A 27,746-nucleotide genomic window follows, 5' to 3' on the forward strand; every position below is an offset into this window, starting at 1 on the left:
TAAGATATTAATCTAAAATGTATCTGGTTGGAGTGATAAAGTTTGACATATGCCTAGTAGTTTGGCTTCTTGGGGTCAAGTTCTAGAATTCTAAGGCAGGAAGTAAGTTGGCAATAGGATTGTTGAATAAGTGGAATGTAAATCTTCTTAATATCAGTTCCACTTATTGTACCTATTTTAAGAGATTACAAAGCTACTAAAGATCAATCTCTTATGATTTATTTGGGATTTTAGATTCCATGATAATTCTGAAAACTAGTTCTTTTATAATCCTATTTTGAATGAAAACATTTGATTTTTTTGGTCAATATTCTTTAGAAGAATTTTTTTATAATGTTCTAATTTTATTATTTAATAATAGAGATGCATCTTGGGTTGTACCAGAAAAGTCATCATTCCTTATAAACTGTATTGATCAACATTGCTATTTAGTATGCAGATTTTGCAAGGTCAAGAACTACTCAGTGAGCGAACAGACAAAGAGAAAGAACATCTTAAGAAGGCATGTATTTGGGTCCTTTCCAGTTTTGCATATACTCACCGAGTAAGATGAAGAAGAGTAAGAGAAGAAAGTAATGTATGAAACTATTTTTGAATGTTCCAAATTTTGAAGATATGATGGGCTGTATGGAGTTTTGATGCTGAACTATTTAATGATCTCTTACATTTTTTCTTTATGCAGTTAAAAACTTTGAATATTGTATTCTAAAAATGTAATGGATGCTTTTCAACTGAGAGTTCTTTTAATTTTGATTGTCCTAATTTCATATTACAGAAGCCCAAAACGTGGAGGCTTGCCTGCCAAACTGTTGTGGGAAATAAGGACTCCGTTGGCAAGGTGGGCTTTAATTATAATTTTTAGTGATTTAAGCATAAATTATTGAGTTTTTGATTGAGAAATAAATAAAATTGATCACTCATCCAGAACTGGAAAGATTAAAATTCCACAACCATTCCACTCAACATACAGCCTGGCACTTCTCATTGGTTTTTGTTTTGTTCTCATATTACTTAAGCAAAATTCGCATTGTTTATTTTGAAGTAAAAATGATGCTTCAGAAAAATTGTAGTCCAAACATTACAAAAAGGTTTTGTCTCTTACTCATTAATTTATTTTTGGTTGATACTAAAATTGAACTCTGAAACCTTTTGGTTGATTAAATTTTTTCTTTTGGAATTAGTTTTTCTGTTATTTTGCAATGTATGGCTCTTAGAGTCTTAACCAAATAAAATTTGTTCATGGTCCTTTTGCTTGGTGATGCTTGTAGTGCCAAAATATCCTGAAGGGATATATGGATCTTTGTAGAATTCAATTGATCATCCTAGATGGTTCTAAAAATTCATATGCCAATTATGGAATTAATCCTTTTACATTCTCAACTCCTCTAGATTCCCTTTTTCATTTCTAGGATTAGGTACTTGTGATCCTATCAATTTAATGTAGTCTTGAAACTTATTCAAGTTAATATCCACATGATTAATAAATGAAGCAGTTTTAACGAGAAGATTGCATATGTAATGCATTATTGTTATCTGGGAAATTCTGTTGGCTTAGTATATTTTGTGGGAAGGTAGATTCTATCCATTTGATTGGTCCAGGGCATCAAAATATCTCTCATTTTCATGACCTCCTCCTTTTCTTGGCATGCTCAATCATTCTATTATTGATATTCTCAAAAGACTTCCATAAGTCCTCACATGTTCTGTCTCTATGTTGAAAAGTCCCTTGAATCAAATCTATCAACTTAGATTTATACTTTTGAGCTTCTAATTTAGCATTGTTATCGTTTTTCCTAGTTGCATCCAACAAATGTTCTAATTCCTTTATTTTCTAATCCATTTCCTCCCCATATACAAATAGATGATAGCTGGAATATAGGGACAGATGGCAATGTCTTTTGCACATGAGTCTACATTTGTTCCTTTATCTTGTTGTATGACACCCTCAAGTCTATCTACTCATTCCTTAACCTCATATTTTCTTCTTCTAGTTTCTTATATTTTGTTGCTATCTTTTGGGTGGTGGCTTGATTCAACTAGGTGCATGGACTACAAGTGTTGTTGGATCCACTACTAATACATCATCAACCCTCTTGATCAGAAGTTGTCCTCCTTGCTATTGAGGAATGCAGTTTACCTAAGGTCTTTCATATGAGGGGTTGATGCCTAGATAGTGAAGTTTGTACATTAGGGTTGAATGATGACCAAGAGAAAAACTAAGCTGCCTCCACATCCCTAATAATATCATTTGTATACTCACTTCTCATCATATTATAAAAAACAATGGCTTTTACAATGCCTCAACTAGGTAGTAACAAACATTGATTAGCCTTATCTCTCTCCCTTTCTTTTGGAGTGTATATTTTGTAGCAAATTCAAAACTAAGAGAGCCGCTACTCTTTGTAGTATCCATTTCTTCTACCAACAATATGGCCTTACCCTTCTTTGCAATCTAAGCTTGTACTTCTTTGTACTTGATTATTCAAACAAATTTCTTGAACTCACGAGTCTTGACAAATTGGTCATCAGTCAAAGACTCAAAAGTGTTGGAATTCAAGGTTAAACTATTGCAATATTGACTTAAACAAAGTGATGCAAATCTGACAATAATTTCCAATATTACCCACTTGGATGTTTATGTGATTTAGTAACATTTAACAATAATAGTATGAAATCAGCAACAACAGAAGTGACACAAAGTTTACATGGAGAAACCCTTTTGGGAAAAAACTCCACATCCAACGATATCCAAAGCTTGTATTAAACTTCAAACGAGTTCGCAACAATACAACTTCTCTCTCGGAATTTCGACAACACTTTGTTACTTAAAAAACTTGCAAAACAACTTATCTTCTACTCACAAGTACCCAATCTATAGAAGAGCATGGATGAGAATACCACTATGGTATCTCAAACAAGAGGGAAAAACCACCTACAAAATCCATACGCCCCACCTCTTGGAAATCGTGTAAACATAGTAAAAAAATATAAATGATCACATGACCTTCACATGGGCACCTAACCCACAACCAATCAAATTTGGTCAATATCGAGTGCTCCATTTCTCTTCGATGGCTCCGATGGCTAACATGCTAACCTGGGTGCCCAACATTGGAAGATATGCAAATGACATATGTTAACATGCACAAACATGTAAGTCCAACTATACCCTAGTTCCAAAGTGGATCCCTTAAAGGAATATTCCCTGAATATGCTTTGAAACTGCCATAGATTACTGTATACACCTCTATGAATGTGTATTCCGTCAAAACAACCCAGCAGAAATAACCCACGACACAATAACTTGGTCACAATAACCCAATGACAAAACATCCTGAGGTAATAATATCCCATCTTCACAATAACACTACGTTAAATGACCCCAGATCAAAAACAACCCATGGTGGAAAGGAGAGCCGAGACATGATAATCATTCACATTTAGTAAGTGTGTGCTATTAATCAGTGAGTGCATGCTATTTTTTATCAAAATATCAGTGATGATGTCTCTTTAGTTTTTAATAAGCCAAAAAGACAAGAAATTACTTGTTTTAAATGGTTACACATTTTGGCTTCATCGATGAAGCATGAATAAAATGATTTGGTATTGTACAGATTATTTTACAAAAAAATGTTCAAGACAGTGCCAAACTATGGTAGGAATAGAATCCGGTGATGTGATAAGCAATACAGAACATAATCATGCTTTGAAACCTAAGATGATCACTATCAAACCCAAATTGAACAAAATGAAAGACATGGCGTGATGGATTCAAGATTCTACAAGAAATATCATTGTTGCTTCATGTTTTAATATTCCATTACTTGCAGCGGGAGCATTACCATCAATGAGTGCATTGTCTAAAACAATTCAAAGAAGAAGATTAAGGTTTGAAGCATCGCCATCAAATCCTCAAACATCGACAAATTTTACAGTACCAATTGAATATACAATTACTGATAGAGAGAAAAAGTTTCTTTTTCATGATAGTAATGATGAAAATTGTTTTTTAATATTCACCACCACACAAAATCTGCAATTACTGAAAGAATCTAAAAACTGGTTTAGTGACGGTACATTCAAAACAGTGCCAAGTATTTTTCAATAGTTGTACAGGATCCATGGCTTGAAAACTAATGCAATATTTCGACCCGTTTATATTTTTATGACTAACAAAACAAGAACTGCTTATACACAAGTACTTGCATAATTACAATAGCTTTAACCCGATCTAAACCCGAAAAGTATGCCTATTGATTTTGAATTAGGTTTCGTGGGAGCTATATCTAAAATTTTTCCAAACGTCAATATCCGGGGATGTTTTTTCCATTTCTCTCAATGCTTGTGGAGGATAGTTAAAGAAGAAGGCCTACAAACACGTTATAGTGTCGATGAAGTCTTTGCATTTGAGATCAAGAAACTTTTTGCATTATACAAAACATGAGGAGAATTTGCAAGGCATGATTGATTATTTTGAAAACACTTGAACTAGCAGACTAACTAGAAGAAGCAATAGATGATCACCCAAGTTTCCAATTGCAATGTGGAATTGCTATTTGGCTATTCAGGATGGTCTTCCCAAAACCAATAATGCTATTGAGGGATGGCACAGAGGGTTTAGTGAATTGCTTCAAGCATCACACAACTCAATCTGGAAATTCATCAAAGCAGTGAAAAAAGAACAGGGTCTCCAAGAGAATAAAATAGAGAAATATATGGCTGGATTCATTGGGCAACCGAGCAAGAAAAAATACCATGATCTCAAAGAAAGACTAAAAAGGACTGGTTGATGGTTATAACAACCGTAACATTTTAGATTATTTAAGAGGTATCGCTCATAATTTGGCACTGTAACTGAAAATTTGAATAATAAAGTTTTTTCGGCAACATACATGTAATTTGTAAATTTTGATTTCCTTTCTTTATAATCTTATGAGGATATACTGTCAATGGGTTATTTTTACTGGGGGTTATTTTTTTGTCTTGGGTCATAATGACGTGGGGTTTTTTTACATGGGTTATTTTGAACGGGTTACTGTGTTGCGAGATATTTTGACTGGGTTATTTTGTCGTGCAATCCTATGAATGCAATTACAATTTGTCGTAGATAAATAAATATAAAATATTTTTGTCACACATAACCCTTGGCATGTATGCATTCAAATGATCATGGAGACATGTAAATGACATAGGGTTGCAAGGTTAATACCACCTATCCTAATAAAAAGTTCCACACAAGCTTTCATTCAAACATCCTCTACGCCTTCATCATTTCATATTTCTATCGTAATAACCACCCTTAAATTTTTTGGAAAATTTTCATCAACTGAAAGTAGTAGACAAAGTAACGGCCTTTCCACTTTTTGATCACCCAGTTCTTGAGATGGGCAAGGTGAGAGCATATGGTTTTTAGGATAAATTAATTAGAATGTTGCGACTGAAAAAGAAATACACTAGGCAGCAAACCGACCAATTCCACTTCTTCAATGGAGTGTGATGCACCTAAAATGAATACACTTCACACTTATTCAGCAAGGTGTTTAGTACAATGCAAACAAGAACTTCATTCTTATTTAGTAGAGTGCAATTACAGGCATCCACTTATTCAGTGGGTGTTGATGTGTTTTTATGCACATACGAACACATAATAAAATACCAAGGTATCTTATCCTCTCTTGAGCAAAGTTATCCGAATGCTGAAGATTTGCCTAAGGATCAATCGAAATAACTCCAAGGTTCTGGTATGTAGGGTCTCTACGTGTAGATAAGTTCTTGTGGTATGATGTGATTATGCTGGATTCACAAGGGGACTTACATCCGAATGCCTGAGCGTCTGATTTGCTGGAACTCAAGTCCTATCTACTGGCCAGGGAGAATATAGAAATATCAAAAGATACAGGGCTTAGAAAGTCTACTCTAAGACCTAGAATGCGAGAAGATGGATGAACGACTAGGTGGAGTCCTACTGGGCTCGGTCTTACCATCAAACTGAACAATTCGACACCAGCTCAGTGCGATCTTCTAGGGTAGTTCTGAAGATGTTCAAATCATCACTGTCAAACACTGATCATCATTCAAGTTAATGCATGAACAATAGACGCGTAACGACTCGAGATTAAGCTCATTTGATGCCACTGACCACGCAGGGCGCCCTTACAATCAGTAAGAGGCTAGTGGTTTGGACTAGGCGGATTCCACGCGAGTGCATTCGACAATTTTTCTCCATTCAATCTAATTATCTACCATCTAAAATTGAAGATTCAACAAGAAACCATGCATATTGCAAGAAAGAACACATTTCACCTTAACTTCAATGAAAATGGAGTTCATTTACAATTTAGGCAACAATTTCTTGCCTTCTCCTAATCTACTCTAATTGCTATTCTATTTGCTAATAATCATTAGCTATTCTAACCTCAATGAACTAACTATTAACCTTTACAAATGAAGAGCCAAAGCTTTATATAGAGAGCTCCTTACATTTCAATGGCTTGGATTGATTTACAATCAATGGCTAGGATTACAAGATAAAAACCCTAATTAGGGTTTGTTATAACAAACTCCTTTAGCCAATGATAAAATTATATTTCATGAGAATGGACCAATAGATGTCAGGGGTAGGTGCCTCGAAGTTTGTGTTATCACTGGTGAGTCAGGTTCATTGAATCTGGACATGCTAAGGTGGAGCTATCTGATTGGAGGAACAATGACTGGGATGCCACCTTGTCTTGCGTTTGTGCTTGGTCAAGGAACATTGTATTTTTTATTGATATTCAATGTGATGATGCTGAGAAGCTAATTTTGATTAACTCTTTTGAAACTATCTGCTTCTTCAATGTACCTTTGCACTAATTTTGGTTGATCCTCCTTCGTCCTTGATGTACCTGATGAATAGCGTACCTCCTTGACTCCCATGTGTTTGATGAGGCCTCCTCACGGTCATGTCACTCCTTCCTCTTTGGTAGCATACTTCGCCTTGAAGTGCTTGTAAGATCCTTCTTCTCTGTCATCCTGTGATTTTTCCATGTGGTAAAATGAAGATCTTGAGGATAGCTTGCAACTCCTTGAACACTTGAAGCCCTCCAACACTTTAGAAGCATGTTGAGTCCTCCACGCATTTGAGGGGTCTTTAATGATGATGGAACTTGAATAGGTCGCCGTTGTCTGTTCTTCCTTCTAGCCCGGTCTTGTTGATCTGCAAAACAAACAAAAGATGATTAAGAATACATGATATATATTCATTCTAACATGGCATTTCTTACCTTAAATCATCAATAAGAAGATATTTGAATCAATTTCCCTTGGAGCTAGGAGGAAAAGACACTTTTAGAAGAAATTCGCTTTTGTACCTTAGAGAGGGCCAGGAGAGAATTTGATCCTCTAAGCTCAATTCATACTCCTTTTCACTTAGCCTTGTCTTAGACTTGACCTTTCAATCCCTCTCTCCTGAAGACATCATTGATTTGACCCCCAAAAAGGCCTAAAAGAAGGATTTTGCTTTGGACCTTGGCCAAGGATAAGACCTATAATGAAATTCGCTCTGGACCCTTTGGAAGGGTCAGGAGCGAAATTTGTGATTTAGCCTCAATTCTATCATTTCCTTTGCTCCAAATCACTTTTCAAGGCAAGACTTAACAATTCTCTCCCAACAATGCCTTAGGAATCAAGATCTTGATCTCAACAAGGAGCAAAATATAGTTTTTAGGAAATTTCGCTTTGGACCCTTTGGAAGGGTCAGGAGCGAAATTTACTTTTTGACACCATTCTTCTTCTTTTCAAATCTTCCTCTATCATCGTCAAGTGAATTCACCCTCAATTCGGCCTAAAACAAGATATTTTTGGGTGCATTAGATGAAATAAGGAGTCCTAAGGATTTTGCTTTGGACCCTTTGGAAGGGTCAGGAGCGAATTTGGTCTTTTGACCACAAGTCCATCATTGCCTTTACTTCCATTCACTTCTTTAGGCAAGTATATATCCATCTTCTCTCAACCATGCCTTAGGAACTAAGATTTTGACCTCAAACAAGGAAGAAATAGGTGTTTAAGAAATTTCGCTCTGGACCCTTTGGAAGGGTCAGGAGCGAAATTTGTCTTTAGGCTCAATTCACACTTTTTTTCCTCTCAACTCACCTCAAACTTGACTTATCAAATCTCCTCTTACCATAATCAAGTCAATTGGCCATCTATTTAGCTTAAAACAAGGTCCTTCTAGTGCATTAGGCAAAATAGAGAGTTTTGCTAGGAATTTCGCTCTGGACCCTTGGAAGGGTCAGGAGCGAAATTTACATTTTTGCTTGATTTTCCTTCACAAAACTCTATTTCTCATCCTTTAATCATTAGAAACAAGTCTTTTGCCTTCAAAATTGCTTGCGAATGAGTTAGTTCGTAGGTTTGAGCAAGATATAATGTTTTATGAAGAAATTCGCTCTGGACCCTTTGGAAGGGTCAGGAGCGAATTTGCTCAATTAGGCTCAATTCTCATCCCTTTTCACTCATCTTTTCTTTAGACTTGATCCTTGATCCTTTTCTTTGCCATGCATGACCACCATTCAATGTCCCTAGTGAAGAAATAAGCTATAAGGAGGATTTCGCTCTGGACCCTTTGGAAGGGTCAGGAGCTTAATTTTTTTTCGCTCTGGACCTTTTGGAAAGGTCAGGAGCGAAATTTGCAATTATGCTCAAATCCTTCACTTTTCATGACTTTACTTTGTTTCACACCTCAATACTCTCTCAACCATGCCATAGGGATAAGGTTTATGAGGCAAATTAGGACCAAGAAGGGAGATATAAGGAAATTCGCTCTGGACCCTTTGGAAGGGTTAGGAGCGAAAATTGACATGTTAGTCTCTCCATCAGGATTCATATATGGAATATAACATTTAAGTATAATTCTTTCTTATACTTTAAGTTATATTCCATATATATTGTCAGGATGTTTGAGAGTGGTTTCGGACTTCTAGGAGTTATAATGCAAAATCTAGTTTTTGGAGGATTCTTCAATTTTCCAGACTTAGTCAAATTTTAGGATCAGGATGACATTCCAGACTTAGCCAAATTTCAGGACATTTGAGGATCAGGATAACATTCCAAACTCCTTAAGGCGATCTCGCTCTGTCCTTGATGTAAGGGATGGGACCTAGGAGGACATTATGCGTTCAACCAAGGTTTGATTTAGGAACTTGAAGTGCGATCGGATAGTACACAAAAAACACCCTAGGAATGATCTAAATAACCCCTTATCACTCAATTGACTTGACCTCTTGAGGAGATCCACTTGACTCAATCCCTTCAATGCAAAGGCTAAGACACTAAAACGACTAACAACAAAACCAAAAGGGCTAACCTCAGAAAGCAAAGAGTGGGGGTCCCCATTTGTAATGGGGCGATGTGTGAATATGTCACAATAGTGGGTAAACAAAGAGCACTTCTAGTTATGCAGTGGGAAAGCAAATAGGGCACATCTACTTTTTCAGTGCGAAAGCAGATTACAATTATACCACTTGTTCAGTGGGGTAAGCAATCCAGACCATTGCCACTTATTTTGTGGGGTGAGTATTGAAAAATGATCAAACTCATTGGCGATACTACCATACAGTGTTACAATATAAGATACATAGAAATGACAACTCTTTGATGCTAGAACCATCTGAAGTATCACAAGCCTAGTTCATATGCATTATAAAACACCATAAAGAATGATAACTGCTGATATAAAGTGCTGAAAATGAATAGTACTACTGTAACGTCACAAAATAGCCTAAAGAAGCATGATAGACAGGGGATATCAATCTCACCAAACCCAATACATAATCAATTTATAAGTGCCTCTTATAAGGGTTGAATGTTGTTGATTGCAAGTTTGAAAATACTGCGAACTTCTGATTATACTGATAATGCAGATCTGACACACTAATAAAACTCACTGAAACCCACACTATATGTTGATGCTTACTACCTGTTGACGTGTATTTTGTACACAATCATACACAGAATAAAATACCCAGGGGTACCTTATCCTCTCTTGAATAAAGCCTCTGATTGCTAAAGATGTCGCAAAGAAGGATCAATCAGGGTGACTCCAATGTTCTTTGATGTAGGGTCTCTACGTGTGGATAAGCACCAGTGGTCGTTGTGAATGCTGTTTCATCAAGGGGCCTTACGTTCTCCGAGCCGCAGGAACAAGATTTCCTAAAACTAACAAGTTCTCAAAAAGATCAAAAGGTAGGGTTTGCAAGGGATGAGTTCTAATCTAATCCTAAGAGTGACTCAATGTGGGCTAGACTTGGTAAGATTCTACCAATTTCAATATTGCCAAGAAACAACAACTCAACTGAAATTGATGCGATCTTCTAAGGTAACAAATGATTTTTTCAATTCATCAAGGATCATAGACACTACCATGAAGGTACATATCCAAAGCTCAATGACGACTGAAGGTTTGAGTAATTCAAGTCTCTCTAGTTGACCACACAAGGCGTTCCTACAATCAATAAGAAGCTAGTGGTTTGGAACGTGAATCTCACCAAAGATCAAGCTCAACACTTAGTCCTTCAAATTCTAAATACTACTTCGACCAAGAATGATTCAAGAAAGTAAGCAACCATGAAAGTAGCCACAAGATTTGCAATAAAACACCATAACTTCAATATTTCATTGATATCAAAGCCAAAATAGACAACAATTGCTTGAAATTCTCTCTTCAAAACTCAATCTTGCTACAAAATAACTTTCTTCTCTCCAAAAGCTCTAATTCTATTCTACTATTCTCTATCTATATTGTTATTTCTAATTACAAAATGAAAATGAGTGAGGGTATATATAGCATCCTCAATTACAATGAATGGCCCAGATCAAAAGAAGATCAACGGCTGAGATTCTGACACCTAAACCCTAATTAGGGTTTATTACAAAAAGTTCCCCTTTTATTGAACAATATTAAATGCATAGCCAAATATTTAATTTGGCACAAAAATCTAGGAAACATAGACCAATGATAATTAAGGTGCCACATCATCTATAACAACCTCTCTTCTAGAACCTTGTTCCCTTTCCAATGCTCCTTCTTAGCATATGCAGTGAATCTGGACACGATTCCTTCAATCTCAGCAATAGGAATCTCGGGAAGATTCCTCATTCGTTCCTCCAAGTGGATAACCTGATCAAAGGCCTTGAGAAGAGCTGCATCCCATTCAGGTTCGAGTTCTTTGGTTTTCTCAATCAAAAGCATAGTAGCGAACATTTGATCCCTTTGCTCATCTGTGATAACATTCTCATCTTTGCAAAAGATGACCTTGACCCTGTCTTCCAACTCTTGAAGATCCACATCTGTCTCAACTTCGATTCTTCTGCCAAGAATAGTACATAACACCCCAAACACCTTATCCTGGATTGGATGGATGACCTCCTCAACTTGATTGCATTTGGTGCTGGTGTCCTCGAAAAGAACTTCCTTCATCTGGAGTAAAGTTGACCACTGGAGTAAATTATGAGCTCCTCCATCCATTATCTTTTCTTGTGCTAAGATCTTCCTTGGTGTTTGCCTGATTACTTGAAGAACAGGAATGATAACATCTTTAGTATGAGCAAAGGCGGCCACTGTTATCATTAGGTTGTGGATGATCTCAAGGACCTGGATAGCTCGATGGATTGTCTGCATCATTCTTGTTGCAAACTCAACGACAACTGTATGGGATTTGTTAATCCAAGAGCTCATAAGCTGGACCAAGCTCTTGACTCTCTCTGCCTCACCAACTGATTCAAGGGGAAGTGCTTGCATAGGAGATACTGCTGGATCCTGACGTCCCAAAGGCTGATTGAGATGGCTAAAGTAACCTCTCCAAGCACCGACCTCTCTCTCAAGCTTTCTATTCCTTTCCATTTCTTCCTTAAGTTTATCTTTAAGTGCCTCAAATGAATCAGTTGCCTCTTCCAGTGTCTGCTCGGCGATGAGTGGACCAAGCTCAAAGGTTTCTATATCATATTCTTCTGCAAGGATTTCACCTTCATACTTGTCCACTGCTGGTGTAGCTATCTGCAACTTCCTGGACCCTGCCTCATCTCTGATCATCTTGGACATCTTGGTGGCCTTCTTCTTTTCTGTTACTTCCTGAGAATTTCCTACAAGGCTCTCTAAGTCAATTACATTATCTTCATCCTCAATCACAATTACCCTTGTTAGTCTCTCCTTCAACCAATCTGGAATGGCGGACCTTTTCTCTCTAACTTGTATCTCTTTAGGTAATGGCTCTTCTTTTCGGAGAGGAGATGTCACTTCATCACCATTCTTGTCTTCATGTAGCTCATTGACTTGGGGAGATTGACTTGATGAGCGTTGAGATGCCTGTCCTTCTCCGTGTTTATCATTCTGAACCATTGATTCCATGGATTCCTCCACTTCAAGTGTCCTTTTCTCTTGTCGAGAAGACGTGCCGGATGAGCGATCTCGATTGGCCTCTTGCTTCTTCTTGGAGGATTCTCTTTTCTCAGGTCTTTCTTTCCTCTTCGCACCTCTAGGATGAGGATTGCCTTCACTTATGCTTCTGGGGTGAGGATTGCCCTCGCTTGTGCTTCTAAGATGAAGATGACCTTCACTTGCGCTTGCCCCTCCTTCTCCCGACCTTTCCTCCAAAGTAAAAGTCATTGGTATATTCTGCTCTCTCAACTTTTGATGTTGCACATCAACCCATTTGCGAGTACAGGACAAAACTGGAGCCATCAAAGCCTTCAAGTCCATAACCTCAGGCTCGTTCCAATCTATCTTCACTGCCTTGTCCTCTCTATCATAGGATGACTGGAGATGCCTGCCACTGTCCTGAGCTTGATCGGCCACTTTGTAAACTTTGCATTTCCTGATAAAATCTAAAGGCAATCTGGAATGCATCTTTCTTTTCACTTCTAAATCATCTGAGAGATTCATCCAAAAGTCCTCTACCTGACATTCATGCTTGTATTTTCTACCAACTGTCTCCTCTATATACCCATAAGGATCAAAATTCTCCCTCAAGGAAAAGAATGAAAATGAATATAAGGCCAACTCTCTTTCTGCATCGTCCAAAGTTGGAGCATTAGGACATACCTCAACTGAATTCCCTAGTATGATAGGTACAGGAATTCCATTTCCATGCATGTGTCTGAATGCCTTCGCATAAGCTGCCAACTGCCTAGTTACCTCAAGTAATACTATCCTGTCTGTCGGATATCTTGGCAACATATAGGGAGGTGAAGGACACCCATGAACTCTAATATATGTAAACTTCTGGAATTGGATAAACCAAGCACCATACCTCTTTACAAGCTCTTGTGCCTCTTGAGATAGCCGATTGTGAATCCTGCCCTGCAATGTCCTGGTGATGTTCATCGTGAAGGTATCATTGACTAACTTGTAGTTACTTCTTGGTGGATGATGCAAATGAACATAAGAGTCACAAACTCTGACTTCCCCGGGTCCTCTTCCGATCACTCCTCTGTGAGGTAGTCCTGCATATTCAAAACTCCTGATCAAGGCATATATGATGTACGAACTCATGTGGAATGACTTGGTAGCCTTCAGTCTTCTTAACTGCACGTCCAAGCAATGGCTAATAATTCTAGCCCAATGAATTGTTCCTTTCCCTTGAACTATCACTTGGATGAAGTAGAACATCCACTTCTCAAAATAGAAGGCTTGAGGAGCCCCTGTAACTCGATTGAGCAAAGTTATTAAATCTCTGTACTCCTCCTGGAAGTCGATCCTATGTGGTGTGTTGGGAATCTTGCTCAGGCGAGGACGACTTTTGAGTAACCAATTCTTGTTGATGATGCTCAAGCAAGTGTCTGGATCATCTTCGTACATGGATCTAGCTCCTTCCAAGCTTTTGTAAATCATATCTTTATGCTCTGGCAGATGGAGAGCTTCACTGATAGCCTCTTCTGGAAGGTAAGCCAAAGTGTTTCCTTCCTTGGACACGATTGATCTTGATTGCGGGTCATAATGGCGGGCACACTCGATCATCAGCTCATGACACTGGACTGCTGGAGGGAAGCCGGCCGCCTTGATAATGCCACTTTCAATTATTCTTCTTGCGACAGGTGATGGTTTTCCAATGTAAGGGACCTCTCGAAACTTCTTCACACTAAAGTTTCCCAAGTTGGTATCTCCAATGTTGCTCCATTTTGACACAATCTTGGTCTCCAATTCTTCATTCTTTTGATCCTCCTTCATGAGGGCTGGACGACTGGTGGATGCTCCTGCCTTTGGGGTCGCCATCTTGATACCTACACAACATTCCATAATGAGCAATATACTTTGCAACGTGGAAATATAGACTAGATTTAAGTTTTAAATTTAGGAAACTTCATGATAAATCTTTGAATTATCATTTCCTAAATATAACTACGCAATTTGGAAATAAAAATTCAAAATTCCAACATTAAACTAGGAAGATCTCGCCATACCTCTTCTTGAGAACTAATTCTAAGAAATAATGCAAAATTAGGCAAGTTCGCTAGGCAAAATGTGGATCGAAGCTCTCCCTTCAATAAAATGGTCTTCCTCTAGACTTCGCAAGCATTAACTTTACCACCTCTAGCCTTCAACGCCTTGAGGAAAATTCGCTCCACTTCTAGCCTCCAACAAAGTTCGCACTCCCTCTTAGACCAGATTTCGCACTCTTCCTTGGTTCTCCAAATCGTATTTGAACAAATGATTGAATGATGGATTAACATCGCTCAAAATACCTCTCTTATATAGGCGCTCACCATTGCAATTTCTCATAGGCCGACTTGGAAAATAGGCCAAAAACAAATAAAAATTAAATAAAAGAAGAGGCCGACTTTGCAAAAAACATTAAAAAAGACCTTAAGCGCTCCATTTTGAATTTAATTTAATAATAATTAATTTTAAATGCCTTTATAATTAAATTTTCGATTTTTTAAAGCCTTAAATTAATTATTAAATGCCCATGCGCTCTTATTAAATGCCAATTTAATTTTAAAATATTTCAAGGTTTTAGCGAATTTGGCATTTAATGCAATTTGAAGGATATTGGCGCCTAAGCATGGGAAGAATAAGGGATATCAACAACGTCGCTCTGGTCCCTTGGGGAGGGACAGGAGCGCTCATGCATTTTTTGGCCTTGTATTTCTCGCTTTTCACGTTCAAAGTCTTATCTTGGACGTCCAAAATAGCATTATTGGGAACCTTGAGTTTAATTCATTCCTTCTTTGGAAGGAGTGTGCCTTAAAGTACTTTCGCCCTGGTCCCTTGGTGAGGGACAGGAGCGATCTAGCCTTTTGTCCTTGGTCCTTGTCTTCCAAATCGCCAATTCATGTTGGGGGTAAACAAATAATCTTCATTCGTCCTTTCAATGCATGTTTCACTCGCTTTCTCAAGGCAAAATTGACCCTCTTAAGATTTTCGCCCTGGTCCTCCAGTGAAGGACAGGAGCGATTTTTGTTTTTGAGCCTAGGGTTGTTGATTTTTGGGGTTGATTCCTTGTTCATCGTCCTCTTAAAGACATTTTTGACTTTGCACAACCTTGCCTTGGCGTGGTCTTGGAAGGAAATGATTTTTTTTAGGAAAAAACGCCTTGGTCCTCCAGTGAAGGACAGGAGCGCTTTTTAGCTTATTGCACAGATTCATGATCGCATCAACTTCCAATGACCTTTGAGGCATAAAACATCATTCCTTATTCCTTGGAAACGAAAGTAGCATTCCAAAATGTTAGGCTTTTAGGCAAATTTGAAGATTTCGCTCTGGTCCCTTGGTGAGGGATAGGAGCGCGCTAGCCAATTTTCATCAAGTCTTGTGGTCTTTGCGACTTCGTTCTTCCTTGTAGCACTTTAAATATCATAGCCATCTTGTGCCTTGACCTGGATTCATCCAAATTTGGGAAGGAAGACATGATAATGTGTTTTTCACCCTGGTCCCTTGGAGAGGGACAGGAGCGCCTTGGCCATTATGAGCTCACTTGTGTTTTGCTAACTTTCAAAATTGTCTTCAATGGAGTGATTACGCCTTCCTTCCTTCATCTCAAACTTGAAACTCGCTTTACCTTTGCCAAGAATTTGTCTCTTGAGAAAATCGCTCTGGTCCCTTGGAGAGGGACAGGAGCGCCTATTGCAACTTGGGTCGATTTTCTCCTTTGTAGGCCACTCAAGTTATATTCAACAAATAAAACATACTTCTCTTGACCTCCTCAAATCGCGAAATCACTTTAATCTTGTGAGGATAATGCAAATTTGGAATTCAAGCTCCGGTCCTTCAGTGAGGGACAGGAGCGCCTTTTGTCCTCAAGGCCAAATCATTACAATTTTCATCTCAAATTTCTTTTGTTGAGGAAGATATCCTCCTTTTGCAAGTTATGAACAAGAGCCCAAATCCAAAAAAGGTCCAAAAGGGTGTGTTTGAAGAAAATCGCTCTGGTCCCTTGGTGAGGGACAGGAGCGCCTTTATCTTTCTAGGCCAAAAGTTCAACCTTTCATTGCTAACGACTAAGTCTGGATAGTCCATTATGCTCGTTTCATCCTTCATTGCGTCTTTGATGCTTCAGTTCGATCAACCAAGGCCAAAAATGATCTAAGTAAACCATTTCGCCTTGGTCCTTCAGTAGAAGACAGGAGCGAATTCACCTCAAGCCTTCAAAATTTATCATTTTCAAGTCTTCAAAATCTTCAAAATCTTCAATTTACGTCCAATTATATCTCCTGGCGACCCTGCACAAAACAATTAAAGGAAGTTAGAGACAGATATGCGTCAAATAATATTTTCGCCCTAGTCCCTGAGAGAGGGACAGGAGCGATTTTGCCCTTATAAGCCAAAATATCCAAAATTTAGGTCTTTAAATCACTTCATCATGCAGGGTTAGGTCGTCTTCAAGTCCAGGAACCAGTTATCTTGTTTCCAAAATTTGGTCAAAATCTGCCTAGACAAAATGCATAATTCCATCATTAAAATGCTAACACTTAGACCTAACTTGAATTTGCCCTTAAAGTCCTGACTGGACCCATCCTGAGACATACCTGACTTCCTGACAGGCTCATCCTATTTCAAAATTTTGCAATCTTCGGGAGGATGCTTAATAATCTTTCAAAATTTGACTGGACTTGGCTTGAAAATATCCAAAAGAAACCCCTAAGGCTTAACCCTAGTCCAGACGACTCACCCACTTACTCAAAAACCCTAAAAGCAGAGAGAAGAACAGGCAAAACAAAAACAAAAAGAGGGGGTCCCCATTTGTATGGGGCGATGTGTGAAATGGTCACAACACTACCCAGAATAAAGAAAAACACTCCAGACTGAAACAACACCCATAGAGCACTTCAAATAACTTCAAACCATAGTTGAATAACTCGGACTCGCCATGGACTCGGACTCGGACTCGGACTCGTGAAAGACTCGCGAAAGACTCGGCAAAAAAAAAAACCGTAGTTATACAAAAAAACATAAAGAAATTAATGCATTTAGAGAACATAAGAGTCATAATTGAAACATTACACATGTCACATACTCATAGTTTCAAACTTCCAACTCTAAAATGTATAATACCAAGATTTCTTCAATGCTAATTATGCTTTTATATGGAGCCTAATCAGACTTAGAGGTTAAATTTTCCCTACTTTCATCGGTGCAATTTCCCCCAATATTTTTCGATGGGGGTTTGGGGGCAGCGCCCCCAAGTTGGGGTCAAGGGGCAGCGCCCCTTGCGCGCTCCCTGTCGCGATATAGGGCGGGGTCGAGGGGCAGCGCCCCGTGAGGCCAAAAATACTTTTATTATTTTATAAAGGTGTCGGGTGTTATTTTTCTTTTATTTTTCACTCCCTCAGTTATGCCAAATGAAGGCAATTTTTTATTAAAAAAACTCAATTTTAAAGCTCGCATGACTTTTTTTTTGGGTCGCATGAGTCCATCTGAAAGATTCGCGAGTCCATGCAAAAGACTCGCGCAAGTCCTTGCAAAAGACTCGCGAGTCTTTTAGATGGACTCGCCAGGACTCACCTCGCGAGTCCTTGGCAAGTCGACTCGTGGCTCCCATGGACTCGCGAGTCCGTGGCGAGTCCACGAGTTTTAAAACTATGTTTCAAACCATACCCAATCAACTTGTAAATGATATAAAATTGAACTGATAACATATTCAGTCATGCACAAGTATGTAAAAAGGAGTTTTGCTGTTGGAAAAAGCATGCATAACAAATTCATCACAAAACTCATGCAAACTTCAAAATTCCACCTTCAAATGGATGCAACTGGTCTCCAGAGACCTTGGCACCACCAATCTGCCTGAGAAACACCTCCGAAATGCAGGGCTATGCCTACAACTTCCCAGTTCACAGGCTCTCCTCATTGAGCTTGGTACAACACAATCAAGTGTACGACCTCTTCACTGATTGGCATAAACACTCTTTGTAGCTGTATGGCCAGCGTGATTGTCTTGGAATAGCTATCAAACATTGTTAGGCAAGTCAGAGAGCGTCTCATAACAATTAAAATCAACAGCAGCAAATTTAGAATGGTACGGCCTCCTGAGGATGTGTTGTGATGTTTTCACACATCGCCCCATTGCAAATGGGGACCCTTGCTTTTTTGCTTTTTAGGGTTTGTTTTTTGGTCTTTTAGGGTTTTGTTAGTTAGCCTTTGCATTTTGAGTGCTGTCGGGGAGATCAATAGGATAGCAAGTCCGGCTTGGGTGAAGTCCTGATCCTGAAATTTGGCTAAGTCTGGAATGTCCTGATCCTGAAATTTGACTAAGTCTGGAAACTGAAAAACCTCAAAAAACTAGATTTTGCAATATAACTCCTGGAGGTCTGAAACCACTCTCAAACATCCTGAAAGTATATATGGAATATAACTTAAAGTATAAGTGACATTTCCTCACTTATACTTAAATGTTATATTCCATTAAAATTGTCCTGATAAAGAGTTCGAAAAGTCAAATTTCGCTCCTGACCTTCACTGAGGATCCAGAGCGAAAAACGCTCCTGTCCCTCTCCAAGGGTCCAAGGCGAATCGCTCATGTCCCTCACCAAGGGTCCAGAGCGAAAAAGCTTAGTGGAGTCATTCCTGACCTCGTTTGGACAAATTGAGACATCAAAGGCATGATGGAGAACAAAATGAACGTGATAGAGCATCCAGACTTGATTAAGGACGATGAAATGATGGAGTATTTGTCTAGATAGGTAAATTCGCTCCTGTCCCTCACCAAGGGACCAGAGCGATTTTATTCATATACACATTTTTAGACCTTGTTTGGACTCAAACTTTTATTCATGGCGTGTAAAGAGATGATATTTTCCTCAGCGAAGGAAATTTGAAGTGAAAAGTAAAAAGATTTGGCCCTGAGAGCAAAAATCGCTCCTGTCCCTCACTGAAGGACCGGAGCTTGAATTCCAATTTCGCATTATCCTTGCAAGATTTAAGTGGTTTCGCGATTTGAGGAGGTCAAGGGAAGTATGTTTTGCCCGTTGAATATAACTTAAGTACGCCACAATGAAGAAAATCGGCCTAAGTAACAAGTTCGCCCCTGTCCCTCTCCAAGGGACCAAGGTGACTGGCTAGGGCGCTCCTGTCCCTCTCCAAGGGACCAGAGCGATTTTCCCTCAAGACAAGATTCGGGCAAGAGAAAAACAAGTTTTATGTTTGAGGTGGGTGAAGGAAGACACAATCGATCCGTTGAAGATAATTTTCAAAGCTAGCAAAGGACGAATTGGCTTGTAATTGCAAAAGTGCTCCCGTCCCTCACTGAAGGACCGGAGCTTGAATTTCAAATTTGCACTGTTCTTGCAGGATCAAGACAATTTTATGATTTGAAGAGACCAAGGAAAACATGATTTATCCATTGAATATAATTTGGAAGGCTAACAAAGGACGGATAAGCTTGGATTTGCAAAATAGCTCCTGTCCCTCACCAAGGGACCAGGGCGAAAATGCTTTAAAGTGCACTCATTTCAAAGATCGAATAAATTGAACTCGAAATTCTAAGTAAAAATGCCATCTTGGACGTCAAAAATGTCTTGGACGTAAAAAACAAGAAGTGTGAGGTCTAGAATGAGATAGCTCCTGTCCCTCACCAAGGGACCAGAGCGATCTTGTTAATAGCCATTATTTTTCATGATTGGGCGCCAAATATCCTTCAAATTACATTAAATGCCAGATTCGATAAAACCTTGAAATATTTTTGGCATTTAATAAAAGCGCATGGTATTTAATAATTAATTTTGAGCCTAAAAAATCGAATTTTTTAATTATAAAGGCATTTAAAATTAATTATTATTATTTTAAAAAAATAAAATAAAATTGGAGCGCTTGGGGTATTATTTAATGTTTTTATCAAGTCGGCCTCTTCTTTTATTAATTTTTATTTATCTTTTGGCCTATTTTTCCAAGTCGGCCCATGGAAATAAAATGGTGAGCGTTCTATATATTTGAGGCATGTTTTTCATTATTCAAATCATTCACTCATCATTTCAAGTGCGATTTGGAAGAGCAATTTGAGGAGCGAATTTCTACCAGGAGTGGGGACTAAGAAGGGCGAAATTCATCTTGAAGGCTATTGGAGAGGCGTATTTCTTGCTAGATTGGAGGATAAATTCCAGATGTTTTGAAGGTATTTGAAGGCGAATTTCCAGATCTTGAAGAAGCTAGTGGAAGATGGAGTTCTTTTCCAAGCTAAAGGGGGCGTATTTTGCTAAAGGGAGTCTTGATCTACATTTTGCCTAGCAAATTCTCCTATTTTTGCATCATTTTTTAGAATTAATTCCCAAGTGGAGGTATGGCGTAATCACCTTGGCACCATTTTTGAAGATTTAAATTTTGCTTTGAAAATCCTAAATTAGGAAATGATAACTCAAGATTTATCATGAGGTTTCCTAAATTAAAATCTTGAATCTTCCTTTTAAAGTTTAATTTTTAGATTTTAAGATATATTACTAATTTTGAAATGTTGTGTAGGTATCAAGATGGCGACTCCAAGCTCGAAAGATCTACAAGTCGGAAGACTCTCCTCAAGGACGATCAAGCAAGGACAAGGACGATCAAGCGAGGACAAGGACGACCTTCTTCGATCCAGCCTAGCATCGACAAGGACGGCCTTCTTTGGACTAACGTCATCAAGGGCGACCTCTTCCAATCCAGCATTCCAAGGCGAGGTACATCATCATCCTGCAAATCAAGGACACAAGAAGTTAGAACAAGGGTTCGTTGAGGAAGCAAATAGTTCCAGATGAATTAATTAAATCTGGCTTCTCAACAACATTAAGTTGAATATCTACCAAGTTACAAGTGTCAGACAAGGTGGCATCCCAGTCATCGCTCATCCAGTCAGTGTGGTCGACCTCAGCATTTCCAGATTCGATGTACCTAACTCATGGAAGGTGGCACAAACTTCTATGTACCTACCCTAGCTATTCATTGGTCGAATTTTCTAGAGAGGACATGTGTCCAAGCAATACAATTTTATCATTGGTCAAGCATTAAATGTTATGTAATGGTTGTAACAAACCCTAATTAGGGTTTTCATTGTAAAATCTTAGCCATTGATCTCGAATTGATCTAAGCCATCGAATTGTATTGAGGGCACTATATAAGCCCTGGCATTTCATTTTGTAAAGGTAATTAGGAATTAGAAATAGATAAGTAATAAGATAGAATAGCAATTAGAGTAGAGTAGAGAGAGAAGGCAAAGATTGTTGCCAAGATGTTGTTGTAAAAGACTTGTAACTTCATTGAAGAAATGGTGAAATTTATAGGTCGATTCGACAATTTGCATGGTCTTTATACTTCTCATATTTGATTTCATGTTATTAGATGAGTGGAAGAAATATGCTTGATTGATGGTGAAATTCGCATATCCATACTACTAGTAGTTTGTTGATTGCAGACTTGCCTTGTGTAGTCAACTGGAATCGTTCAGCTTAAGCTTAACTTCAATTGTCGCTTCTTCATTGATATGCATCAACCTGATGGTGTCTATGCCTGCAGTGATGATTTGAACATCATAAAGCTTCCCTTCAAAGATCGCACTAGCCTTGTGGAGATGGTCCTGCGATGTCAAAACAAGACCTAGTTAGAGTTTCATCAAAGATCAATCATTGCTCCTACATTCCTTAGTATTAGGATTAGACTCTTTCCTCGCCCTCCTCTTTTTTCCTTTTTTTCAAGTCAAAGTTAGTAAAATCCTGTGTCCAGCAATATTCAAAGAAAATCAAAAGTTCAGGCATCAAGTGTAAGTCCCCTTGTGATTCTAGCAAATCACATCATACCACAAAGAGCTTATCCACACGTAGAGACCCTACATACAAGAACCTTGGAGTCATCCTGATTGATCCTTTTCGCGACATCTTCAGCAATCAGAGGCTTTACTCAAGAGAGGATAAGGTACCTTTAGGTATTTTATTCTGTGTTTGATAGTGTACAAAATACACGTCAACAGGATGGTACAGTCATTTTTCTCTTAGACTCTTTGACTCTCTCAAGAGTATGCCCTGCAAGTTCAATAGAATGGCATCCGATTACAATAAAGATGATCAAAACATAACCCAGAAAATTATACCAGCAAAGAGCAACTATAGGAAATGTATGACCTACCAGCTACAAAGACCTCTAGTTGCCCTTCAAAACACATCAAATTATTCTAGAAACGCTTGGCAAGTTATTATCAATATCTTGCATCTTCAAAACACATAAAAGCAAAGAAGCAATAATCTGCAAAAAATTGCGATTATACCCTATTAATCGTGAATCATGGAGCTAGCTGATTTGTTCCCCGAAAAAATCGTTGACCCAATTTTCAATGATTTTTTCGTGTTTAAATTGCATTAAAATCATGTTAAAAACCTCCAAAAATGGCAAAAAAAGTGAAAAAAATCATTGCAAAAACCTGCGAAACCCTAGAAAAACTCATGAAATTATTGAATTGCTCAGAAATAGGGCCAATTCTGAGGCAGAATCAAAGTCAGTGTGGAATCAACATGGAAGAAGTTTGTTACTTAATATTTTGTCTCTTAGTTTTCTTTCTGACCTCTGAAAAACCCTAAATAGAGGAGCAGGACGAGCAAATATGGTCATCAACCAAATTTGAAAGGGCCTCAATCATCCTAAATCGTGGGGGGATATGAGATAGTGTTGAAGCGGTTGGCAATTCTGCTCTAAATTGTGACCTTGATATGTCTTGAGCTCTCTACACACCCGGTTCCATGGATTCTAATGCGAACAAGTATATAGTTAATATTATACACTAACTTTAAAATTATAAGTATTATGCACTTTTATAGATGGCACTTTGATGAGGAGGAGCAAACGCCTATAGTTTATAATTAATATCATAAAGTAGTCTTAAAATTTTAACTATTATAGACTATTAATGTATATTAATAGTTATATAATAAACTATAAATTAAAAATAATGTAAAATTTATAATGTACATATTTAATTTTTAGTCTAGTCCGAGCCTAAAGAGACGACTTATAGAGGCTCTCTTCCCATGAGGCCATTTTGGGGGGCCCATCACTCCCCACACTTCACTTGTTCAAACCTGTGAGCTCAACAACCTAGTGAAAGCACAAGGCTTGTAAACTCAGTGGACCAGCGGGGGTTTGAACCTTGGTGACTGCCTCACCAATGAAGTGTTTCGACCATGACACTAAATGTCCGAAGACATATAATGTATATATAGATATAGATATATGATTTTTAATTTGTAATTGATATATTTAATTTTTGCTTAGACAAAGACATACAAATCATAATATGAGCAATATATCCAAAGTGCTCCATGTAATAAATCTGAATGGCAACAAACAAGCTTACATACTTGTAATAAAAAATCCTCCAACGCATAATCATTAACATTTGTCTCCACCTAAAATATTAGTTGAAAGCTAGGCATTGCCAAAACCAGTGGCTTGCCCTTAAGTTTCAAAAAAAATAGTTTTACTCTTTTTCGACAGTTTTTTACAATTTTTATTTTAAATCTGGTTTTTTCCTGATTTTTCCTAATGTTTTCAAAAAATCTTATACTTTTGGTTAAAATCTTATACTATCGGCCATTGTAATCCAAAATCTATAACTTTTCTTTGGAGTTCACTACTGATTCCCAAATGAAATTATACTAACTAGCTAGGACAGTTTTTGTCCCTGAAACTAGTAATCTCAAGAGGGTTTTCATTTTCAAAAGACTTTTGAAGAACTCGGAATCTCTCCAACAACCAAAAGTAAATGACATATGATGGCATATGATGGCTCACCTTGCAAACAAGCTCTCAATCTCCTTTTATAACTTTTCTGGAGGGAATAATTCCATTATCCTTCAAAATAACCTTTTTGAAAAATAATAATATCTATCATGTGCAAAAGGCCCCCTTTACATAGGTGTCCAACTTCAAATCCAACTTAGCACCTTTTTAATGAGCTATTACATTATGGTGCCTGTGATGTCCCCTACGGAGAACAGTAATTCAGCCTGTAAATAATTACAAGAGTAAATCAGAATAACAGGGAAAACACCCCACTTAGAACACAGTTAATATTATTCAAAGATAATTACATGAGATCAATATGCTAACTTAGACAGCAGATTGCACAAATAATTTACTTTATTATTTATATAACCTAATGATTATCATTAAAAGAGACAGGTTTATTCAAGTTAGGAAGAACTGTTGTAGAATTACCCAACAGTCCATAATGGCCCAGGAGCAGTCATATGTCCTCCTGTCCATGAGGCGTGGGTCCTTCCTATTATCATCTTTAACTCAGAGGGTTAGGACATGTCAGGGGTGGCCGTACTACCAAACCCAGGCCCAAATGCAGTCACTTGCCCCCCTGGGCTACTGACATAACTCAGTAGTTACCTTCCTGGATGGGCAATGTCCCCTCCTGCATATCTCCATATCCCTCTGAATTATTGACTGAGAGTTAATTCATTCATTATAGTTTGATCAACCAGATTTCATCATTCATACAGTGAATTGTTTATTTAACAGTGTGAATGTTACAGCTACAAGAGATAATCTTCAGAAATGCGGAAGCCAGGCTATAGATTCATTATTACTGTTGCTTTTATTGTCATAAAATTGTGCAGTATATTCTAGTTCAGATTTGTAAAAATAATCTGTCAGTATTACAGCAGTTCACTTTTATCCAATTCGTATATATATTTAAATCTATTTATATATGTCAAAATATATCAGGCGTACTGTGAAAGACTGTCAATAACGTTATTCAATTTTATTACTACTGTAGACTGCTTACACGTATCAGGTTTATACCGATTGTGATTATAAATACATATGTATATGACATTAAATTTAACTACTAAAATGCACAGCTCTATCTCATTCACGTATTTAGTTGCAGTTTAATACGTTCTACAAATTGAATGGTGAATATTTACAGTCAAGACAAGAACATGGGAATTTGGCTTTGCTGCCGATTACCGTTGTGTATTATCACTATGAATCCAAACACTGTGCAAGTTATTTGAATTGTAACCAACCGACATGTTTTTCTGAGTATACGACATACCTGGATCGATGGTTTTGACTGCCGTAATCCCTAATGCAAAGTCTTTTTGTCTTTCGTATTCTTGCCTGCTCCTTTTTTTTTCCTCCCGAAGAAGGCAAGGCGGCCTTTTAAGCTTACCACGAAAGGGATCGTGTCTGCTTGTGAGGGTCGTGACTCCCGTCTAAAATTGCGATTGGTACGAATCGCGTCTAATACAAGGGATTACGTCAATTATCATTATTGTAACGATTAGATACTTAAAGCAATTCGTAATTATCCTGTTTGCAATTTGCTTAATGAGGCGTATAAATGTTCAATTAGTTAAATTAACCAAACACTATTAATATACATAGTATTTAGAATTCTAAAATGAATAAACAATCTAATACGTTATTGAGTGTTTTTCCTTAAACACATATTGAATTAATGTCAAAATGAAAAATGCATTAGTTTCTAATACAGTTTTTCATAGGGACATGACATTGCCCTTTTCTAATATTTCAACAGTAGACAACTTAAGTGAATAATTATTTGATTACTCAATATTTTATCTAAGTTGCAAAAACTACCAAAATGATGTAATTATGCAATTTTGATTATTCCAGAAGTAATCCTGAAGTCTTAGGACGATGATCAGAAGCAATTGGGTGACTTACTAAAAATAGTGTGCTACTCTAAGAAGTTTGGAGAGCTCCCAAGAGGTCAGAAATCATTTATGAAAGTGTCAAAAGGTTCACCAAGACCAATTGAGCTCATTGCCAAGAACCAAAGTCACCATTAACCTACCTTGAGTATTCCAAGAAGTTTGGAGTTCTCTCCACTAAGTAACTTATGGGAAAACTTAGATTCTAGGTTCATTTCTCATAAATCAATTTTTTTTTTATAAATGGAGACATTACATTTATTTTGCTACATAGTATCTTTGATGATAGGCTCATAGTTATGCCCTCTTGGGTGTTGGTGAGACTTAATGGAACTAAGCTCATATACTTGTGGAGGCATAAACTCCTTGGTCATCTCATTCATAGAGTAGTCTACCAAAGGGGAAGGATTAACTTGCGTTATTACTAGCTCACTCCTTTATGTTGTTGGATGAACCATTGATGTGGCAAGCTGCAAAAATCTAGAAGGTCCTACTTCCATTTTTTGCACAGATTCATCCTCATCATGTTCATTACCTTGTATCTTACATGTTCATCACCTCCCCATGCCTTTGCATGTGTCAACTCAGGTTCATTGGGCATGACTCCATAGAATTGAACATTATTCAGGAGTGCATCCTATCTTTCAATTTTGTCCAAGATAGGGAGGAAATCTCCTAGATATTTGGGATAAATAATCTACCTTTTGTGCTTTTCCAGATTAATCTTTAGACCAAAATTCCTAATCCTTTATTTGCAACATCATGGAGACAACTTTTTCATTAGATCTTTAAATTCACAATATACATGCTGAAATCTAACCTAGTTTGAGCTCTCCTCAATCGATAAATAGATTTATTAGGGTCATATTTTGTCTAGCAATCAAATCTCATGCCCAACTTGTCAACATATGCAATCACTACATCAAATGTGTCCTTTTCAAAAGTTTGAAAACTCCAAATTCAATGGCAAAAGGAAGAAACAAACCTTTATTGTGATCTTTGAAGTGGCACTTTTCACTAGAATGCATTAGCCTTATTTCTTTTGAAAAGGCAATTCTTGGAGACAAGTTTGGCTATGGCTCCAAACATTTTGATCAAAATTTATTCTTGCAAAAAGAACCAATCTCCCCAATTATGCTTCAACTCTCTATCTAGTTCCATATTTAATGTGTAATGCCCCTTTTTTGAATTGAGTCGAATCAGCGGGACTCACAACCTATTCGTATTCCCCATAGGTGAAAGGAGGATTTGCAGGGAAATAACGTAATAATTTATTAAGTGTTCAAAATGCGCCTAAGGTGTAATATTAAAAGGGACACTTACTTTATTATTATTATTACTTTGGAAAAAGGAAAATAAAAAAGTAAAAACATAAAGTGAAAACTGTTGGTTGAAAATTTTGTACACTCGTGAAAGCAAACAAAATTGTGGCTTCAACCATAGTGTGTGAGTATGAAACTCTCCTAATTAAGGGAAGGCTCCCCCTATCTATCTAAAACTGAAATAAAAACAGGATGGGACAGCAGTCTTCCTTCTTTCTTCAAGGAAGCCTATATCCTTTTCTCTCCTTAGAAAAGTGATAGCAAGAAAATGTATAATAATGGTAACAACTTCAAATGAAAACGAGA

General features: G+C 37.6%; 1 protein-coding gene across 1 annotated transcript in view; it reads left to right on the forward strand.

The window, feature by feature from the left end:
* Positions 1-27,746, forward strand: part of LOC131037999 (photosynthetic NDH subunit of subcomplex B 3, chloroplastic) — a 99,732-nt gene that overhangs the window by 47,326 nt on the left and 24,660 nt on the right. The window contains exons 4-5 of the mRNA XM_059207309.1: positions 440-502; positions 776-838. Of these exons, the coding sequence (XP_059063292.1) occupies positions 440-502; positions 776-838 (126 nt within the window). The remainder of the gene's footprint in view (positions 1-439; positions 503-775; positions 839-27,746) is intronic.

Source organism: Cryptomeria japonica, chromosome 6 (assembly GCF_030272615.1).
Source record: "Cryptomeria japonica chromosome 6, Sugi_1.0, whole genome shotgun sequence".
In the NCBI taxonomy this organism is placed as follows: domain Eukaryota; kingdom Viridiplantae; phylum Streptophyta; class Pinopsida; order Cupressales; family Cupressaceae; genus Cryptomeria; species Cryptomeria japonica.